The sequence below is a fragment of the Scyliorhinus torazame genome, chromosome 6 (assembly GCF_047496885.1).
Source record: "Scyliorhinus torazame isolate Kashiwa2021f chromosome 6, sScyTor2.1, whole genome shotgun sequence".
Taxonomy (NCBI): Eukaryota; Metazoa; Chordata; class Chondrichthyes; order Carcharhiniformes; family Scyliorhinidae; genus Scyliorhinus; species Scyliorhinus torazame.
In genome coordinates this window covers 115,673,145-115,695,533 of record NC_092712.1, presented here as the reverse complement: position 1 = coordinate 115,695,533, position 22,389 = coordinate 115,673,145, and the positions used below count along the sequence as shown (strand labels likewise).

At 46.6% G+C, this 22,389-nt stretch overlaps 1 protein-coding gene across 2 annotated transcripts in view; it reads left to right on the top strand.

Moving 5' to 3' along the window:
• The first annotated feature begins 674 nt into the window (after positions 1-674).
• The window catches only part of dync1li1 (dynein, cytoplasmic 1, light intermediate chain 1), an 84,146-nt gene continuing 62,431 nt past the window's right edge, over positions 675-22,389 (top strand). The window contains exons 1-2 of one of the 2 annotated variants that reach the window (XM_072508715.1): positions 675-1,637; positions 1,753-1,826. In XM_072508715.1, coding sequence (XP_072364816.1) covers positions 1,501-1,637; positions 1,753-1,826 — 211 coding nt within the window. In that variant the 5' untranslated portion in view covers positions 675-1,500. The remainder of the gene's footprint in view (positions 1,638-1,752; positions 1,827-22,389) is intronic. The other variant, XM_072508714.1, reaches the window with a different exon arrangement.

Below are 22,389 nucleotides of genomic sequence, written 5' to 3'. Positions count from 1 at the left end.
ATTCTATGAACTCAAGTTAACCTTTTTAAAACATACAGTGAACATCTTAGCAACCATTAATTCAAATACAACCCCCAAAGAATACAACACTAAGTAATCCTTAAGCTGTCATTTTAACATCCATAAGACTTAAAAAAGAACTTTTAACAGAAGCACATCAGGTTAAAGTCACTACAGAGAGCAGTTATTAGTTTTAAATCACCAAAGGATAGATTTACATTCTTTAGATTACAGAGAGAAAGGCTAATACCCCTTCTGGCTGTACCTGCAGCTATCCAGCTCTGAAAAACGAAACTAAAACACACCCTGTAGCAAACAAAAGTAAAACAAAAGTAAAAAGCTGACAGACAGCCCAGCTCCACCCACACTCTGACATCATTGATAAACACCCATTTCTTAAAGGTGCTCTCACAGGCCACTTTGAAGAAATAAAATCTCAATGGAGCTTTTAACCAACATGTTTTTTTCAAAGCAGTGATTGTTGTTTTGTAGGCAAATACAACAACCAGTTTACACAAATTAGGTCACACAAACAGCCATGTGATGAAATGACCATATTTTATTGGTGGCAGTTGAAGGATACGTTATCGCTAGGCAGCTCCTCACAATTACTTCATGGGAGCCCCCATCTGAACATAGAGACAGGGCCTCATTTACTTTCTCGTCCAAAAAGTGGCACTTCCAACCACATGTCACTCCCTCCAATTTCTGTAATCAACTATCAGTTTTAGGTTATGTGCTCAAGCTCTGGAGTGGGCTTTAAATCAACAATCTTCGGATTTAGCCAATAGCGTCATTAGTGATCAAGGTGGCATTGCCCAACAAACCGTCTATCTCTTCTTTTATGACCTAAATTTTCCCCTTCGAAATTTCATTTCTATCACCTGAAATTATTAACAGAATTTCTTTACAACCTATCAACAGCCCCTTTGACGCTTAATAACTGTCCAATTTATCCAAATCTCCAATCTCGAACAGGATTGTCCAAAGTCCGGTGCCAATGCCACGAAGGACTGGGAGTCCTGATGAAAACTAGAATGACCCCACTTCTGAGTATGTTTCCAATCTGCTGATTTGCTCCATTGGCCGTGTATGGACCTGGGGGGTTTGGAAAGGGGTCGATTTTAGTGCCGTTGCCTTGCTGGCCAATGACTCCAACCCCTTCCCACAAGATCTGCCAGGATTAGTAAGAATTGTACGTAAACTAATCGAAGCATAAGTCTTAAACATTAAGTGTCTAGCCCTCACGGGTTTGCGACTGTACAGTTCACAGAGATTTGGACACGGCTGTTCTATAACCTGGTGTTAAGCCCTTTATCAATAACCTGCCCCTCCCTTTAACCCGATACCTTCCACTTTGTCAGACGCAAGCGTCCCGTATAGCAGACCACTCGCTCTCCAGTCTATCCCCTTTACCCAACCTGAGCCAGTCACTTCTCCCGCCCCGCCCTGTCCACCAGCTCCTCCCCGCCGACTCCCTTTCTCTCGGTGTGTGTGAAGATGGCGCCGATCGAGGCCAACAAGTCGCGGAGACGGGCCACACACTTGCCGGCGCACAGCAAGTGTGTGAGCGGTGGAGAGGGTGAGCGGCGGCAGGCGGCCGGAGAGGAGGAGGATGAAGAGGAGAATAACCTGTGGTAAGGGCGGTTGCTGCTGGCGGGGCCCCGGCTTATCCTGGCGCGGCCTCTCGGAGCCGCGCTCTGTCCGCTCCCGGCCCAGTCCGGCTGTACTGACCGTCTCCTCTCTTAACAGGTCGTCCATCCTGAGTGAGGTGTCCACCCGCTCCCGTTCCAAGCTGCCGTCCGGTAAAGCTGTGCTGGTGACCGGTGAGTCAAGAAATGTCTCCCCTCCGGGGAGCGGCCGCCATCGTTTATTATTATTCTGCTTCTCTCAGCCCTTTGTCGGCGGTGTCTTCTCCCTGGAGGGGGGAGCCGAGCCGACCCTCCCCTGGAATGGCGGCCGTTGTCCTTCCCAACAACAAAAGCCTGGCGCCCTGTCCGGCGTTGTCCGTTCCTCCGGGGCTGACCTCACCTCACCCGCCGTTTGTCCGAGGCCGCCCGCCCGCCGTGTAAAGGGAGCCCGTTCATCCCGCCGCCTCCGGGCCTGGCGTTGCCATGGGAAACCAGGCAGATGGGCCAAGTGCTGGACCTCGGCTCCAGGCATCTTCCACTTGTTTTTCTGCATTCAGCAGCTCGGGGGTTTTACTCTCTTCACCCGATTGACGAAGAAGGGCCTCGGACAATAAAGCATAAGGTTTAATTTTATTTTGGGTACGTGTTACGAGTCTTATGATTTTGAAGTCAATGAGTTGTTGTTTGAACTGGATTCCTGGGATCGAAATATTTGTTGTTTTCGACCTACTTGTAACTGGTCTTTTGTATCCAGCATTCCAATGAAACTGAAATGCTGTTACACAAAATGGAACACAGACCAAAGATAATTTTAAATTCTTTTGTGAAACAGTAACTCATTAAGATTAGAAAGGGCAGAACTAAAAATCATAGAACAGTACACCAAAGGAGAAGGCAATTTGATTGATTGAACCTGCACCTCTGATTGTCGACCATTGAGCCATTGGAAACATTTACTGTTTTAAACCCCTTCATGATTTAAGCCATCTTTACCAAATCTCTTTTTGGCCCTCTGAGAACAACCAGCTCTTCCACACAATTGTAGTTCCTTCTACAGATCCATTCTACAGATGTTGCTCATTGTTACCTTGCCATTGAGGAGAAATGGGGCCTTGCCATTGAGGAGAAATCATAGAATTTACAGCGCAGACGGAGGCCATTCGGCCTATCGAATCTGCACCGGCCCTTACAAAGAGCACCCTACTCAAGCCCACGTATTTACCCTATCCCCGTAACCCAGGAACCCCCACTTAACCTTTTTTGGACACTAAGGGCAATTTTCCATGGCCAATCCACCTAACCCGCACATCTTTGAACTGTGGGGGGAAACCGGAGCACCCGGAGAAAACCTACGCAGACACTGGGAGAACGTGCAGACTCCGCACAGACAGTGACCCCGCCGGGAATCGAACCTGGGACCCGAGAGCTGTGAAGTAATTGTGCTAACCGCTATGCTACCGTGCTGCCCACGGCCCAATGGGACCTTGTTGCACAATGAAAGATCACTAGAGTTTTAGCTGCTCTGTGAGATTACCTACAATTGGAAATTTCAACTACCCTAATTTAACTGGGCTAAATTCAATGTAAAAATACAGAAGGGACAGAATTCTTGAAATATAATTTGGAAGCTTTTAATTAACTAGTACTTTGCAAGCCTAATGAAAGAAACAGTAGTGCTGGACTTAATTTTAAGGTATGAATATAGGCAAGTGAAATGGGCATCAGTGTGAGAGCAGTTTATTAGTGGAGATTATAATTCAGTTATATTTAGAGTTATAGTAAAGGATTAAAATGTTCTCTTTGTTTGTCTTTGAAATTGGGAAAAGTTCACGTTTAGGAAGATGAGGTGATTTGCAAAAGTAAACTGGAAGCAGCTATGTGAAGCCAAATCATTGAAGGCATTGGGACATTCCAGGATGAGTTAGAGTTCAGAACAAATATCCTCACAAAGAAAATGGATGTGACTAAAAATCTGGCTATCATTTTCCAATCCTCTCTGGGTACAGATGTGGCAGAGAGGATTGCCAGGATTTTACAGCTTTTCATAAAGGGAGGAAGGAATAGCCAAGTGATTACAGGTTAGTCAGCCTAAAGTAGGTTGGAAAACCATTGGAAGAAAATTCAGAGATGATATAAATCGTCAGTAGAGAGGCATGGATTAATCAAGGACAGTCCGCAGAAATTTGTTAAAAGTTGTGGCTGGCTGACTTGACTTTGAGATAACAAGGAGGGTTGATGAGTATAGTGTGTTGAATTTGGATGTTTGCCAGGCTTTTGACCTCATGGCAGACTGATCAGTGATGAAAGCCCATGGGGTGGCAAGTAGGATCCAAAATTAACTCATTGATGCAGAAGTAGGCCATTTATAGAACATTACAGCGCAGTACAGGCCCTTCGGCCCTCGATGTTGCGCTGACCTGTGAAACCACTCTAAAGCCCATCTACACTATTCCCTTATCGTCCATATGTCTATCCAATGACCATTTGAATGCCCTTAGTGTTGACGAGTCCACTACTGTTGCAGACAGGGCATTCCACACCCTTACTACTCTCTGAGTAAAGAACCTACCTCTGACATCTGTCCTATATCTATCTCCCCTCAATTTAAAGCTATGTCCCCTCGAGCTAGACATCACGATCCAAGGAAAATGGCTCTCACTGTCCACCCTATCCAATCCTCTGATCATCTTGTCTCTCTCTGCTCATCCACACTGCCAAGAATCTTACCATTAGCCCAGTACTCTGTCTTCCTGTTATTCCTTCCAAAATGAATCCTCTCTCACTTTTCTGCATTAAACTCCCATTTGCCACCTCTCAGCCCAGCGCTGCAGCTTATCTATGTCCCTCTAACTTGTAACATCCTTCCGCACTGTCCACAACTCCACCGGCTTTAGTGTAATCTGCAAATTTACTCACCCATCCTTCTAGCCCTCCTCCAGGACATTTATAAAAAGGACAAACAGCAGTGGCCCCAAAACAGGTCCTTGTGGTATACCACCAGTAACTAGACTCCAGTCTGAACATTTCCCATCAACCACCACCACTTCTTCCAGCTAGCCAGTTTCTGATCCAAACTGCTAAATCACCCTGAATCCCATGCCTCTGTATTTTCTGCAGTAGCCTACCATGGGGAACCTTATCAAACGCTTTACTAAAATCCATATACGCCACATCAACTGCTTTACCCTCATCCACCTGTTTGGTCACCTTCTCAAAGAACTCAATAAGGTTTGTGAGGCACGACCTACCCTTCACAAAGCCGTGTTGACTACCTCTAATCAAATTATTCCTTTCCAGATGATTATACATCCTATCTCTTAGAAACCTTTCCAAGATTTTGCCCACAACAGAAGTAAGGCTCACTGGTCTATAGTTACCAGGGTTGTCTCTACTGCCCTTCTTGAACAAGGGGACAACATTTGCTATCCTCCAGTCTTCTGGCACTATTCCTGTAGACAAAGATGACTTAAAGATCAAAGCCAAAGGCTCAGCAATCTCCTCCCTAGCTTCCCAGAGAATCCTAGGATAAATCCCATCCGGCCCAGGGGATTTATCTATTTTCACACTTTCCAGAATTGCTAACACCTCCTCCTTATGAACCTCAAGCCCTTCTAGTCTAGTAGCCTGAATCTCAGTATTCTCCTCGACCACATTGTCTTTTTCCTGTGTGAGTACTGATGAAAAATATTCATTTAGCACCTCTCCTAGCTCCTCGGACTCCAAGCACAACTTCCCACCACTGTCCTTGACTGGCCCTACTCTTACCCGAGTCATTCGTTTATTCCTGACATATCTATAGAAAGCTTTAGGGTTATCCTTGATCCTACCTGCCAAAGACTTCTCATGTCCCCTCCTGGCTCTCTCTTTAGGTCCTTCCTAGCTAACTTGTAACTCTCTAGCGCCCTAACTGAACCTTCATGTCTCATCTTTACATAAGCCTCCTTCTTCCTCTTGACAAGTGTTTCGACTGCTTTAGTAAACCACGGTTCCCTTGCTCGACCACTTCCTCCCTGCCTGACAGGTACATACTTATCAAGGACACGCAGTAGCTGTTCCTTCAACAAGCTCCACATTTCCATTGTGCCCATCTCCTGCAGTTTTCCTCTCCATCCGATGCATCTTAAGTCGTGCCTCATCGCATCATAATTGCCTTTCCCCCAGATATAACTCTTGCCCTGCGGTATATCCCTTTCCATCACTAAAGTAAACTTAATCGAATTGTGGTCACTATCACCAAAGTGCTCACCTACCTCCAAATCTAACACCTGTCCTGGTTCATTACCCAGTACCAAATCCAATATGGCCTCGCCGTTCGTTGGCCGATCTACATAGTGTGTCAGGCAACCCTCCTGCACACATTGGACAAAAACGGTCCCATCTAAAGTACTCGAACTATAGCGTTTGCAGTCAATATTTGGAAAGTTAAAGTCCCCCATGACAACTACCCTGTTGCTTTCGCTCCTATCCAGAATCATCTTTGCAATCCTTTCCTCTACATCTCTGGAACTTTTCAGAGACCTATAGAAAACCCCTAACAGGGTGACCTCTCCTTTCCTGTTTCTAACCTCAGCCCATACTACCTCAGTAGACGAGTCCTCATCAAACGTCCTTTCTGCCACCGTAATACTGCCCTTGACTAACAATGCCACCCCTCCCCCTCTTTTACCACCTTTCCTGAGCTTACTGAAATATCTAAACCCCTGCACCTGCAACAACCATTCCTGTCCCTGCTCTATCCATGTCTCCGAAATGGCCACAACATTGAAATCCCAGGTACCAACCCATGCCGCAAGTTCACCTACCTTATTCCGGATGCTCCTGGCATTGAAGAAGACACACTTTAAACCACCTTCCTGCCGGTACACTCCTGTACACTCCTGCAACTTTGAAACCTTACTCATGACCTCACTACACTCAACCTCCTGTATACTGGAGCTACAATTCAGGTTCCCAAGCCCCTGCTGAAAATGTAGCCAGTCTGATTACTAGGCAGATTACACCAAGGTTGGTGGAGTGGCAGATAAGTGTTGAGGATTTTCAGAAGATACAGCAGGACATAGGTTGGAGACTTAGGCAGAGAAATGGCAAATGGAGTTTAATCTGGACAAATGTGAGGTAATGCAATTTGGTAGGTCTAGCATTGAGGGGAATTATACCGTAAATGGCAAAACTCTTAGGAATATAGAGTCAGAGAGGTCTGGGCATGCATGTCCACAGATCTTTGAAGGTAGCAACACAAGTGGACAAGGTAGTCAAGAAAGCATATGGAATGCTTGCCTTCATTGGGCGGAGCATCTAGTATTTAAAAACTGGCAAGTCATGCTACAGTTGTATAGAACCGTGGTAATATTGCACACTTGGAATATTGCGCACAATTCTGGTCGCCACACTAGCAGAAGGATGTGGAGGCATTGGAGAGGGTGCAGAGGAGGTTTGCTAGGATGTTGCCTGGTCTGGAGGGTGTTAGCTATGTGGAGAGGCTGAATAGAGTCGGACTGTTTTCATTCGAAAGACTGAGGTTGAGGGATGACCTGATAGAGGTCTATATGATTGAGGGCCATGGATAGTGGATGGGCAGACATTCTTTCCAAGGGTGGACGGATCAGTCACCAGGGGGCATAGGTTAAGGTCCGTGGGGCAAAGTTTAGAGGATATGTGCGAGGCAGGCTTTTTACGCAGAGGGTGATGAGTGATTGGAACGCGTTGCCAGGGGAGGTTGCGGAAGCAGATACATTAACGGCGTTCAAAAGACATCTTGACAAACACATGGATAGGATGGGTGAGGAGGGATACGGCACAAGGAAGTGCCGAGGGTTTTGGCAAAGGTTGGTATCATGACCGGTACAGCTTGGAGGGCTGCAGGGCATGTTCCTGTGCTGTATTGTTCTTTGTTCTTAGCAGGACACGTGGATACATTAGTCAGAAAGTAGTGTGGGACACTTTCTTTTTTATTGGTCCAGAGCATAAGAGTGAGGAGGTTATGCTAGAACTGTATAAAATCCTGGTTAGGCTGCAACTACACTATTTACAATGCTGGTCACTTCATTGCAGGAACAATGTGATCAGCTTAAGAGTACAGAAAAGATTTCTGGGGATTTTGCCAGGATTAGAGAATTTTAGCAATGAGGAGAGATTGGACAGACCGGTGTATTTTCGTTAGAACAGAGGAGGCTATGGGGAGTTTTAATAGAGCTCTTTTTCAGCTGGCTTGAACAAGATGGGCCAAATGGCCTCCTCTGTAACGTTACACACATTGTTTAAATTGAATGAAGTGGCCTGATACATTGACCTGTACCGAATAATTTGAGTGAAATATACAGGACCCAAAGTATAGTGGCAGGAATTAACTACAGAAACTGAGACCTTTCTGAAGTTCATGTTACCTTTGTCCTGAGTCTGAAAATTAGCCATACTTTAAAATACTGTATAAAACATTTAGCATTAACTATTCCATGTTCAGCCAGGAAGATTTTGACAATTTGATATAATTTGCTTGTTACACCTGGACTTCCTTTCTTTTTAGGGGTGGGGCAGGAGATACAGTGTCACTTCATTAGTAATGCTGGTTATTGCTGAAAAGGGTTCAAATCCCACCATGGCAGCTGGTGGAATTTAAATTCAATTAATAAATCTGGAATGGTAAATCTAGCCACAATAATGGTGACTACGATTTAAAGTTGTAAAGACCCGCCTGGCTGCCCTTTATGTCTACTAATGTCCTTTAGGGAAGGAAATCTGTCGTCATGTGACTCCAGACCCACAGTAATGGGTCTTAACTGCCCTCTGAAATGACTAAGCAAGCCACTCAGTTCAAGGCCAATTGGGGATGGGGATCAAATACTAGTCTTTCCAGCGATGCCCACGTCCCATGAAAGAATCATGTTTAAAAAGTTCATACAACTTGGTGAACGGCAATTATATGTGTATCGTGATTGGTATTTTTTGTGAAGTACCTTATCTCGCATAAAATCTGCTTGTGTCTCATTGTGATGCTTTCTTTTATTTTTAAAGGAAGCCTTTTTATTTTTGCATTGTGTAGGTGTCAATGTTGAGAGGTGGTTGAATGATGAGTTGACCACATTGACACTATGGTCTCTCTTGTATTGTCAATAGCTCGATTGTGGGGCCCACTACTTACATTAGGGAGCTCTGTTTGGCATGTTCACATGCCAACAGTTAATCCTGTGTTCAGGTTTGGGCGATCAGTTCATTCTTTCACATCCAAAACCTGATTTGACTGCCTTTGCTTAGTAATGTCACAATACCGTGTATGCAAAGTAAATTAACCAATTTTTGAGCCATAAAATGTTCATTTGGGGAATGAGTTTAGGCTTTAAGATAATTTTCTCTTTCTAACTGGCTTGGTCCAAGATCCAAAGCATGATTCCTAGACCACCAGCTTCTGGTGGTTCCATAGCATGGTCTAGAGATGAAATAATTCTACCTTTTCTTGTATATTATCTCCAGCGTTGTTATGGAAAGGAAACTGCTTTCAGTGATACTAAAAATAGTGTGGAAAATATTTAGTCAGAATTTCTGACCATCTAGTTTCCCTTCCTCATGTTGGGGGATGATTGTTTTTTGTTAATATTTTTATTCAGAAAACTTTCAATTATTATTTTTCTATAAATTCAGGGTACCTATTATTTTTTTTCTAATTAAGGGGCAATTTGGCGTGGCCAATCCACCTAGCCTGCACATCTTTGGTTTGTGGAGTTGAGACCCATGCAAACAAGGGGAGAATGTGCAAACTCCACAAGGACAGTGACCCGGGGCTGAGATCGAACCAGGGTCCTCAGCAACAAATTTGCACAATTTTTGTCAAAATAGCCCCACAACACACGCCCACCTATCCCGTATTCACCCAACCCCCTCCCAGTTGCTGACGACAACCAGCTCCTTAAAGAAGGTGATGAACGGCAGCCATCCTCCTCCGATCCCTTTACGGCATGCTTTATTTTTTCCAAATGCAGGAATTCCGGCAAATCACCCAACCATGCCAAAGCCTTAGGCGATGCTGATGCCGATGCCCTCCATCTGAGCAAGACCAGCCTCTGGGCTATTAGAGAGGCGAAGGCAAAGACATCAGCTGTCTTCCCCTCCTGCAGCCCTGGCAAGACCGACACGCCAAAGATTGCCACCATCGGGCACGGCTCCACTCTAACTCCCAACATCTCCGACATTGTTTTAAAGGAGGAAGCCCAGAACTTAATCAACTTAGGGCAAGACCAAAACATATATGCGAGTGTTTCGCTGGCCCCCTCTAGCAACATTCACGTTGTCCCCTGCACCTGGAAAGAAGCCACTCATGTGCTCTGGTAAACTGAACCAAGCTCAGCTTTGCACATAAGGAGGTAAAATTGACCCTGTGCAGAACCTCACTCCAAACTCCCACCAACCACTAAAGCCAAACCTAATTCCCCTGCACTTCCTCCAGCGAAGCCTTCTCCATTGCCATCATCTGCCCATGCATATCTGATATCCTCCCTTCCCCAATCTCGTCAAAAGACAATAGCGGGACCAGAAGATCCTGTCAATGGCACAGTGGTTGCTTGGAAAATCCCACCTATTGTCTTTAGTCCCAGTCCAGATTCTGTTCCCTAATTACTATTTGCATCATCTCCCTGACAACTGTCGGACTAAATCAGTGTTCGAAATCGTGACATTATGTTTGACCCCTGAGATGAGCTTTCAATCTTAACTTTGTGCCCATCACCGAGGCCACCTACTTACCTTGGTAGCAACACCCAACTTGGTCCCCCTTACCTCGTCTGCTGCTGAAACATTCATACATATGTGTTTTTGTCACCTCTAGACTTGACTACTCCAAAACACCCCTGGCTGACCTGCCCTCCATAAACTTAAGGGTATCCAAAATGATGCTGTCCATTTCCTTGCTTGCACCAAATCCTGTCCAGTAAGCACATGTGCTGCTGGTCAAATACCCTCCTCTCTGTAATCTTCTCCAGCTCCACAACCCCCTTGATATATCTGCACTCTTCTAATTCTGGCCTCTTGAGTATCCCCAGTATTAATTGGTTTGACATTGCTGGCCATACCTTCAGCTGCCTAACTAATGTCCTTCAAAACATATTTTCTGTATAGCACCCAAGGATAGTTTCTGATGTTGAATGTACCTAAATAGCAAACCAGACTGAATGTCCATGTACTTGGCTTTCATAACCCAGAAAAGTGATCATTAACTACAATTAAAGTAACTCGGTGAAGAATACTTGTTTTAAAGAGCACAACATAAACATCTGTTCAACTAAATTGTATTAACATGTTGTACTTTGCATGTATCTGAATGTTTTGTAGCTGTGAAGTAACACTTGATGTACTGCTGCTTAGGTGATATTGCCAGATATTAGCTTCAGTCTGATCAGATCATTTTCTTAGTCAACAGCTGTTGCAAATGAATTCAACCAATGAGAAGTTTGTGTTTAATCTATAAAACCCAAACCAATTCAAAGGAGGTCTAAGACTAGGAATAGACTGAAGATTAAATATGTTAGATTCTGGAAAAATGGTGCTAGCAGATGAAAGATTAGACTAGCAGAATCGGAAAGATCCACAAGCATGCTGTCCATCGCTAATGTTAGCGTGATGATGTATCATTGGGACCCTCATTTTAAATGAAACACTTTAATGAAAAATCAAATTCTTAATTTTATTCCACTCAGTGAAAGTTCAAAATAATTAATTCATCACAAAATGGCAGTCAACAGTACAGCTTGCAGACTTCCACAGATGACTTCTGACCCATTTAGCCAAATTCACTCCTGGTCTCACTGATCAAAGCAATATTTAAAAATTCTTTCATGAGATGTGGTGTCCCTGCAAGACCAGCATTTGTTGCCTATCCTTCATTGCCTTTGAACTGAGTGTCTTGCTCAGTCATTTCAGAGGGCAATTAAGAGTCGACCACATTAATGTGGGTTTGGAGTCACATGTAGGTAAAGATGGCAAATTTCCTTTTGTGAACTAGATGGATTTTTGCAACAATCAATGACAGTCTCATGGCACCGTTACAAAGATTAGCTTTATATTCCACATTTATTAATTAAATTTAATCCCACCAGCTGCCAGAATGGGATTTGAACCCATGCCCTCAGAACATTGTCCTATAGAACATAGAACAATACAGTGCAGTACAGGCCCTTCGGCCCACGATGTTGCACCGAAACAAAAGCCATCTAACCTACACTATGCCATTATCATCCGTATGTTTATCTAATAAACTTTTAAATGCCCTCAATGTTGGCGAGTTCACTACTGTAGCAGGTAGGGCATTCCACGGCCTCACTACTCTTTGCGTAAAGAACCTACCTCTGACCTCTGTCCTATATGTATTACCCCTCAGTTTAAAGCTATGTCCCCTCGTGCCAGCCATATCCATCCGCGGGAGAAGGCTCTCACTGTCCACCCTATCTAACCCCCTGATCATTTTGTATGCCTCTATTAAGTCTTCTCTTAACCTTCTTCTCTCCAACGAAAACAACCTCAAGTCCATCAGCCTTTCCTCATAAGATTTTCCCTCCATACCAGGCAACATCCTGGTAAATCTCCTCTACACCCGCTCCAAAGCCTCCACGTCCTTCCTATAATGCGGTGACCAGAACTGTACGCAATACTCCAAATGCGGCCGTACCAGAGTTCTGTACAGCTGCAACATGACCTCCCGACTCCGGAACTCAATCCCTCTACCAATAAAGGCCAACACTCCATAGGCCTTCTTCACAACCCTATCAACCTGGGTGGCAACTTTCAGGGATCTATGTACATGGACACCTAGATCCCTCTGCTCATCCACACTTTCAAGAACTTTACCATTAGCCAAATATTCCGCATTCCTGTTATTCCTTCCAAAGTGAATCACCTCACACTTCTCTACATTAAACTCCATTTGCCACCTCTCAGCCCAGCTCTGCAGCTTATCTATATCCCTCTAACCTGCTACATCCTTCCACACTATCGACAACACCACCGACTTTAGTATCGTCTGCAAATTTACTCACCCACCCTTCTGCACCTTCCTCTAGGTCATTGATAAAAATGACAAACAGCAACGGCCCCAGAACAGATCCTTGTGGTACTCCACTTGTGACTGTACTCCATTCTGAACATTTCCCATCAACCACCACCCTCTGTCTTCTTTCAGCTAGCCAATTTCTGATCCACATCTCTAAATCACCCTCAATCCCCAGCCTCCGTATTTTTTGCAATAGCCTACCGTGGGGAACCTTATCAAACGCTTTGCTGAAATCCATATACACCACATCAACTGCTCTACCCTCGTCTACCTGTTCAGTCACCTTCTCAAAGAACTCAATAAGGTTTGTGAGGCATGACCTACCCTTCACAAAGCCATGCTGACTATCCCTGATCATATTATTCCTATCTAGATGGTTATAAATCTTGTCTCTTATAATCCCCTCCAAGACTTTACCCACTACAGACGTGAGGCTCACCGGTCTATAGTTGCCGGGGTTGTCTCTGCTCCCCTTTTTGAACAAAGGGACCACATTTGCTGTCCTCCAGTCCTCTGGCACTTTTCCTGTAACCAATGATGACACAAAAATCAAAGCCAAAGGTCCAGCAATCTCTTCCCTGGCCTCCCGGAGAATCCTAGGATAAATCTCATCAGGTCCCGGGGACTTATCTATTTTCAGCCTGTCCAGAATTGCCAACACCTCTTCCCTACGTACCTCAATGCCATCTATTCTATTAGCCTGGGGCTCAGCATTCTCCTCCACAACATTATCTTTTTCCTGAGTGAATACTGACGAAAAATATTCATTTAGTATCTCGCCTATCTCTTCAGACTCCACACACAATTTCCCATCCCTGTCCTTGACTGGTCCTACTCTTTCCCTAGTCATTCGCTTATTCCTGACATACCTATAGAAAGCTTTTGGGTTTTCCTTGATCCTTCCTGCCAAATACTTCTCATGTCCCCTCCTTGCTCGTCTTAGCTCTCTCTTTAGATCCTTCCTCGCTACCTTGTAACTATCCATCGCCCCAACCGAAACTTCACACTTCATCTTCACATAGGCCTCCTTCTTCCTCTTAACAAGAGATTCCACTTCCTTGGTAAACCACGGTTCCCTCGCTCGACGCTTTCCTCCCTGTCTGACCGGTACATACTTATCAAGAACACGCAGTAGCTGATCCTTGAACAAGCCCCACTTATCCAGTGTGCCCAACACTTGCAGCCTACTTCTCCACCTTATCCCCCCCAAGTCACGTCTAATGGCATCATAATTGCCCTTCCCCCAGCTATAACTCTTGCCCTGCGGTGTATACTTATCCCTTTCCATCATTAACGTAAACGTCACCGAATTGTGGTCACTGTCCCCAAAGTGCTCTCCTACCTCCAAATCCAACACCTGGCCTGGTTCATTACTCAAAACCAAATCCAACGTGGCCTCGCCTCTTGTTGGCCTGTCAACATATTGTTTCAGGAAACCCTCCTGCACACACTGTACAAAAAACGACCCATCTATTATACATATCTATTGTATATCTTTTCCAGTCAATATTTGGAAAGTTAAAGTCTCCCATAATAACTACCCTGTTACTTTCGCTCATATCCAGAATCATCTTCGCCATCCTTTCCTCTACATCCCTAGAACTATTAGGACGCCTATAAAAAAAACTCCCAACAGGGTGACCTCTCCTTTCCTGTTTCTAACTTCAGCCCATACTACCTCGGAAGAAGAGTCCCCATCTAGCATCCTCTCCGCCACCGTAATACTGCTCTTGACTAGCAGCGCCACACCTCTCCCTCTTTTGCCTCCTTCTCTGAGCTTACTAAAACACCTAAACCCCGGAACCTGCAACATCCATTCCTGTCCCTGCTCTATCCATGTCTCCGAAATGGCCACAACATCGAAGTCCCAGGTACCAACCCATGCTGCCAGTTCCCCTACCTTGTTTCGTATACTCCTGGCATCGAAGTAGACACACTTCAAACCACCTACCTGAACACTGGCCCCCTCCTGCGACGTCAAATCTGTTCTCCTGACCTCTATACTCATTCTCCCTTACCCTAAAACTACAATCCAGGTTCCCATGCCCCTGCTGCATTAGTTTAAACCCCCCCAAAGAGCACTAACAAATCTCCCCCCCCCCCCCCCCCCCCCCCCCCAGGATATTTGTGCCCCTCAGGTTCAGATGTAGACCATCCTGTCTGTAGAGGTCCCACCTTCCCCAGAAAGAGCCCCAGTTATCCAAAAATCTGAATCCCTCCCGCCTGCACCATCCCTGTAGCCACGTGTTTAAATGCTCTCTCTCCCTATTCCTCATCTCACTATCACGTGGCACGGGCAACAACCCAGAGATAACAACTCTGTTTGTTCTAGTTCTGAGCTTCCATCCTAGCTCCCTGAAAGCCTGCCTGACATCCTTGTCCCCTTTCCTACCTATGTCGTTAGTGCCAATGTGGACCACGACTTGGGGCTGCTCCCCCTCCCATATAGGCTATTGTTTAATTCTTGAGTCACATCAAAGGGAGCACTACAGATGAGATATAATACGTTAAAACAATATCCAAATGGTATTCAACTTTGACAGATTATTTAGGAAAATGGCATTGCGAAATATCTGTCCTTTGATTAATATAACTTATGGCAGAACCTAGAAATAGGTTTTAATGCTGCCTAAAACATGCAAAGATTTTTTGGCAAAAAAAAACACGTTGGGATCTGGACGCTCTGGCATTAGCTGAGTCCAAGTGGAATGAAAAAGAACAGCTGGTGTTACTTGGATCAAAATATCTTGTGGCAGCTAAATTTTTCTTGTATGATCTTTATATCTTTTATTGTATCATACAGGATTAAACATTTGTGCATATATGAATGCTGTTCACACCTAGGCTGCCTAATGCATGAGAAACATTTTCTTCTTTTTGGCAGCAGCACTATATGCCAACTTCCTCTTTCTAGCTTCCTGAATTGCAGGATTTTCTTTTCTTGGACAATTGCAAAGAACCATTTTGCCTGGTCCATCCCACTTTGATCTCCGTCCAATATACCCATCCTCCATCTCCCATTCCTTCAAGTAGCTGATATAGTTGGATGTTGATCCCACTTATTTTGAATCTTTTAATGGTATTCCCAACAATGTATTTTTAAATCCAGTATTTAATTTCCTTCATACTCTAAAATTAGAATTCTCAACTTGTCCTGATATTTGAATGGTTTATCATTGTGGATGTGATTTTTGCCTCTAACCTTGAGCACAACAATATTATTGAAATGATTAGTGACCGGAGCTATACCAAGAAGTTGATGGTGTCTGACCACTACGTCATACAACAGCAAGATATGTCTTGATCAAAACTGTTGCTTCATTGACTTTTACTTTTAATTAGATAGACAGTAAGCTGAGAGTTCATTCCAATAAAAATGTAGGGCGGGATCTACTGGCAATGTTGCACCCAAAAAGAGTCCTGGCCAGGAGATCCCACTTCCATGACCTACCCGGCACACCATGCCTGCGGGATCAAATGCAATTTTGCGAGAGGTCGCAATGTGAATCCTGCCCATTGTGGGTGGGATCATTTTCTGACAAATCCGCATATTACAGCGAGACAGCTAGTCTTACTCAAATATGCATTCCTGCGATCTACCCAAGGCGTGGATCTAACCCCCTTGCCTTGGAGACCTCTGACAAACGTCACTCAATGCTGGTCTCAACAAACAGGGACCAGACAGAATGGCACTCGTGGAGGTCTCCCAGGGTGTTAGAGGTCCCCAGGTGCGCACCCTCTGGGCATGGTGATACCCTCGGGTGGAGAAATTCCGAGAGGTCAGCGAGCCAGCCTGCAGCTTTTGGTGGTGCTGCCAATTGCCAGCCGAGCAGGATTCTCCGGCGTGCGATTAGGGAAGCGAAAGCAAGGGCGTTAGCCCCCTTCCTTTAGGAGGCCCCCTTTAGGAGGAACTTCTTCACCCAAAGGGTTGTGAATCTATGGAATTCCTTGCCCAGTGAAGCAGTAGAGGCTCCTTCATTAAATGTTTTTAAGATAAAGATAGATAGTTTTTTGAAGAATAAAGGGATTAAGGGTTATGGTGTTCGGGCCAGAAAGTGGAGCTGAGTCCACAAAAGATCAGCCATGATCTCATTGAATGGCGGAGCAGGCTTGAGGGGCCAGATGGCCTGCTCCTACTCCTAGTTCTTATGTTCTTCCCCTTGTGTACCTCTGGCTGCTCCGATTCCCTGAAGATTGCCACTATTGGGCAAGGCTTACCCACATGCCCACAACCTTGGACATTGTCTCGGAGAAGGCTGTCCAGAACCCAGCAAGCTTGGGGCAAGCCCAAAACATGTGGGTGTGGTTCGCCAGGATCCTCTGGCACCGCTCACATTTGTCCTCCACCTCCGGAAAGAACCTCATTTGGGTTCAGGTCTAGTGCCCTCTGTGCACCACTTAGCAGCATTAGGCTTAGCCTTGCGCAGGAGGAGGTGGAGTGTGCCCTTCTCAGTACTTCGCTCCAGAGTCCCCACCCTACCTCTATCTCCAGTACGTCCTCCCTTTTGTGTCTGGTCTCGTCCAGTGGTGTTCGAGCTCTGTCCAGTAGCTGTCTGTATATTTTCCCACATAGCCCCCCCCCCCCCCCCCTTCTTGCTGCTTGTGTCTATCAGGTCTTCTAGTAGTGTGTTTTCTGTGGCCTTGGGGTACCCTACTGTATTTGCGGAGGAAGTGTTTTATTTGGAGGTGTCTCAATTCCTGTCCTTTTGCTAGTTTCCACTTTCTCGTCAGTTCATCCAGTGTCACCAGTCTGCGCCCTACGTAGAAGTCCCCGGCCGTCAGTGTGCCCCCTTCCCGCCTCCATCTTTTGAAGGTGGTATCTAGCATGGCTGGGGGAAATCTGTGATTGCCGCAGATGGCGACCATGGGGGACATTTTGGTTATCCCGAAGTGCTGTCTCAACTGGGTCCACGTTCTCGGCGTGGCCGCTACCACTGGGCTCGTTGTGTATCTTGCTGAGGAGGATGGGAGTGCTGCTGTAGCCAGGGCCCGGAGGGTCATTCCTTTACAGGATGCCTTCTCCATTTGTACCCAATCTGTGTTAGGTTCTTGTACCCATCCCCTCATTCTTTCTGCCACTGCTGCCCAATGGTAGTATTGTAGGTTCGGTAAAGCCAAGCCTCCTTTGACTTTTCCTCTTTGCAATGTCGGTTTGGGAATTCTCGGGTTCTTACACCCCCACACAAACGCCATGAATCAAAGGCTAGGAACCCTACGGCGAGTAACTCCCCTGACCACCCAAAGCCTTTCCACGATCTACAAGGCACAAGTCAAGAGTGTAATGGAATACTCTCCACTTGCCTGGATGAGTGCAGCTCCAACAGCACGCGAGAAACTCGACACCACCCAGGACAAAGCAGCTTGCTTGACCCCTTGCCCTTCCGCAAACATTCAAACCCTCCACCACCGATGAACAGTGGCAGCCATGTCTACCATCTGCAAGATGCACTGCAGTAACTTGCAACGATTCCTTAGACAGAGGCCGCATGGTAAGTGCTGCTGCCTCACGTCACTGAAGACCCGGGTTCAATCCCGGCCCCAGGTCACTGTCCATATGGCATTTTCACATTCTCCCAGTGTCTGCGTGGGTCTCATCCCCACAACTCAAAAAGTATGTTGTAGGGTAGGTGAATTGGCCACTCTAAATTGCCCCTTAATTGGAAAAAAAAGAAGAATTGGATACTCTAAATTTATTTTAAGAAAGGCTCCTTCGGCAGCACCTTCCAAACCCAAGACTACTGCCATCTAAAAGGACGAGCAGCAGATACCTGGGAACCTCGCCATCTGGAGGTTCCGCTTCAAGTCACTCACCACTCTGACTTGGAAATATTTCTTCGTTCCTTCGCTGTCACTTGGGCAACATCCTAAAGCTCCCTCCCTAACAGCACAGTAGGTGTACCTACACCTCTGGGACTGCAGAGGTTCAAGAAGGCATCTCACCACCACTTTCTGAACGGTAACTAGGGATGGGCAATAAATGCTGGCCTAACCAGCGAAACCCACATCCCTTAAATGAGTTTTTAAATAAAATTCAGGTTCTGAAATACAATTTAACTTTGATTTTCTGACCGCAGGTAGATGAGCTGCTGGATGCAGTTTTCCAACCAGGTGGGGACAGAACCGACTATTTTTAGGGCACCCTTTCTAGTCCTTTACCCATACGGGGTGAGCAGAGTGGATCATAAAGAAGGCTGCTCGTTCTTGAAGGAAGCTGCCGAAACACACTCCTGTTCTTTTCCGAGAGCAAGTTGATTGAATCAAACACCACCACCTACATGCTGGTCCGAAGCTCCAGGGACTTCCAGATCTCAGTCCTGTTCCCATCAACTCTCGCTGATCGCCATGGGGCTTGTCTGTGTGGGGGGGTGCTGGTTTCCTCTAGGTCGAAACTTGGTGTGGGACATTTTTTAACATAGGTATGCGTTGCACTTCAGACCTGCACAACCCTTGATTAAAGGGTAGGTCCAGTTCCAGTGGCAAGAGCACCCTGACGACTGGGGGGCACGGTAGCACAGTGGTTAGCACTGTTACTTCACATTGCCAGGGTCCCAGGTTCGATTCCCAGCTTGGGTCACTGTCTGTGCGCAGTCTGCACGTTCTCCATGAGTCTGCGTGGGTTTCTTCTGGGTGCACCGGTTTCCTCCCACAGGCCCCAAAAGACGTGCTTGTTAGGTAATTTGGACATTCTGAATTCTCCCTCAGTGTACATGAACAGGCACTGGAATGTGGCAACTCGGGGCTTTTCACAGTAACTTCATTGCACTATTAATGTAAGCCTACTTCACAACAATAAAGATTATTATTATTATTACTGCTGCAGTCTTCATCTGCTATCATGGCCAATAATACCATACGAGTATTTTCCACCTGATCCACCATTTGAGGACTTATTTTGGATTGCACTTTGTCTGGTTCCTCCCCTCCGACCTTTCCATCATGGTGACCCTGCCAGGAGCTTAAGACTCCCAATGATATTGCTGTCAGGATCAATGGAACGTTCAAACCTCTCCACCAAGGCAAGGTGTCAATCCAAGGAAAGGAGGAGAGGAGAGACAGACTATTGTGGTGTTCAATTATCAGTTTCCTGTAAAATAAGTGTAAGTTTATAGAATTGGTGAACAGTTTTTCTGATGCTTCACTCTTCTTGATTAATTTATGGATGCGAGATCGGGAAACAAAGGGACAGGGATGGGAACCTGGTCGGAGATTCAGCAGGGGCTAATGAGGCGTTTAAGGAGTTTTACAGCAGGCTGTATGAGTTGGAACCCCAGCTGGGCCTGAGGGGATGAGGCAATTCTTAAGGGGGCTGAGGTTCCCGAAGTTGGACGAAGGGCTGGGGGCCCCGATCGGGTTGGAAGAAATAGCAAAAGGGCTGAAGGCCATGCAGTCGGGTAAAGCCTCGGGACCGGATGGGTCCTCAGTGGAGTTTTATAAAAGGTTCTCTGGGATACTGCGGTTGCTGATGATTAGGACATTTAATGAGGCAAGTGAGCGAGGGGTGCTTCCCCCAACGATGTCACAGGCCACTATCTCATTGATCCAGAAGTGGGATAAGGAACCGGAGCTGTGCTGGTCCTACAGACCGATCTCCCTACTAATGTAGACGCCAAACTGTTGGCCAAAATCTTGTCCTCTAGGATTGAAGACTGCATACCGGATGTGATTGGGGAGGACCAGACGGGATTCGTTAAGGGTAGGCAGTTGGCGGCCAATGTAAGAAGGTTGCTGAATGTGATTATGATGCCCCCAGAGAGTAGGGACGTAGAGGTAGTGGTCGCAATGGATGCAGAGAAGGCATTTTATCGGGTGGAATGGGCTTATCTGTGGGAGGTACTGGGGCGGTTTAGATTTGGACGGGGCTTCATCGACTGGGTTAGACTGCTGTATCAGGCTCCCGTGGTGAGCGTACAGACGAACAGGTTGACATCGGGATATTTCCGGCTGCACTGGGGGACAAGGCAGGGATGTCCCCTCTCCCCACTGCTGTTTGCGTTGGCCATAGAACCGCTGGCAATTGCGTTGGGAGCTTGAAGGAGCTGGTCCAAGGAGGGGTGGAACACAGAGTCTCGCTATACACCGACCACCTGCTCCTATATGTTTCGGACCCACTAGAAGGGATGGAAGAAATGGAGGATTCTGGGGGAATTTGGCCGGTTTTCGGATTATAAATTGAACATGGGGAAAAGTGCGATGTTCGCGATCCAGGCAAGGGTGCAGGAGAGGCAATTGGGGGAGCTGCCGTTTAGAGTGGTAGGGGGAAGCTTTCGGTACATAGGCAGCCAGGTGGCGCGGGAATGGGAACGGCTACACAAGTTAAATCTGGCCCGACTAGTAGACCAAATGAAGGGAGATTTCCGAAGGTGGGACATGCCCCGTTACAACTGGCTGAGAGGGTACAGATAGTGAAAATGACGGTCCTCCCGAGATTCCTGTTTGTGTTTGTGTCTTCCCATCTTTATTCCACGGTCCTCCTTTAAACGGGTCAATAAGGTGATCTCTGCCTTTGTATGGGCGGGTAAGACCCCGCGAGTAAGAAAGGGGATGCTGGAGCAAAGCCCAGGGGAGGGCGGGCTGGCGCTGCCGAACTTTAGTAATTATTGGGCGGCGAATATAGCCATGATTAGGAAGTGGGGGGGGGGGGGGGGGGGGGGTTGTGGTTGGTGTGGGAGCGAGTAAGGACACTAGTTTGGGGGCATTGGTAACGGCGCCTCTGCAGTTCCCACCGGCACGGTACTCCACCCGCCCCGTGGTGGGTGGCGGGCCCTGAGGAGTCTTGGGGGCAATGAGGAAACATTGTTTGAGCAAAGGGGGCATCGGACTGGTCTCCAATCTGCAATAATCAACGGTTTGCCCCGGGAGGCTGATGAAGGGTTCCGGAGATGGCAGCGAGCAGGGATTGAGAAGATGAGGGATCTGTTTATAGAAGGGAGCTTCCCAGCCTGAGGGAGTTGGAAGAGAAATTTGAATTGACGGGAGGGAATGAGTTTAGGTACCTGCAGCCACAGTACTTCCTATGAAGGCAGGTCTCAACCTTCCCGCTCCTACCACCAAGGGGGATACAGGGTAGTTTCCAGAATGTGGGTGGGAGAAGGGAGGGTTTCTGACATTTACACACAACTCATGGGGTCAGAGGAAATGCAGACGGAGGAGCTGAATCACAAATGGGAACAGGAGTTAGGAGGAGAGATAGAGGATGGTCTTCTGGGCGGACGCGTTGAGTAGAGTCAACGCGTCCACAACATGTGCCAGGCTCAGCCTGATACAGTTTTAAGGTCGTGCACCAGGCTCCCATTGACAGTGGCCCGGATGGGCAGGCCTTTGGGGGTAGAAGATAGGGGTGCACAAGGTGTGCGGGAGGACCAGCGAACTATCTCCTGGGCATGCCCGAAGCTTAGGGGATTCTGGCAGGGGTTTGCAGATGTCATGTCCAAGGTGTTTAAAAACAAGGGTGGTGCCGAGTCCAGAGGTGGCAACTTTCGGGAGTGTCGGAAGATCCAGGAGCAGAAAGAGGCAGACGTTCTGGCCTTTGCTTCCCTGATAGCCAGAGATGGATATTATTAGCTTGGGAGGGACTCAAAGCCCCCGAAGTCGGAGACCCTGGCTAACTGACGAGGCTAGCTTTTTCTGTCTGCAGGAAAATCAAGTTCGCCCTGAGAGGGTCAATGTTAGGGTTCGTCCAGTAGGTGGGCAGCCGTCCGTCGACTTCTTTGGGGAAAATTAATCAGC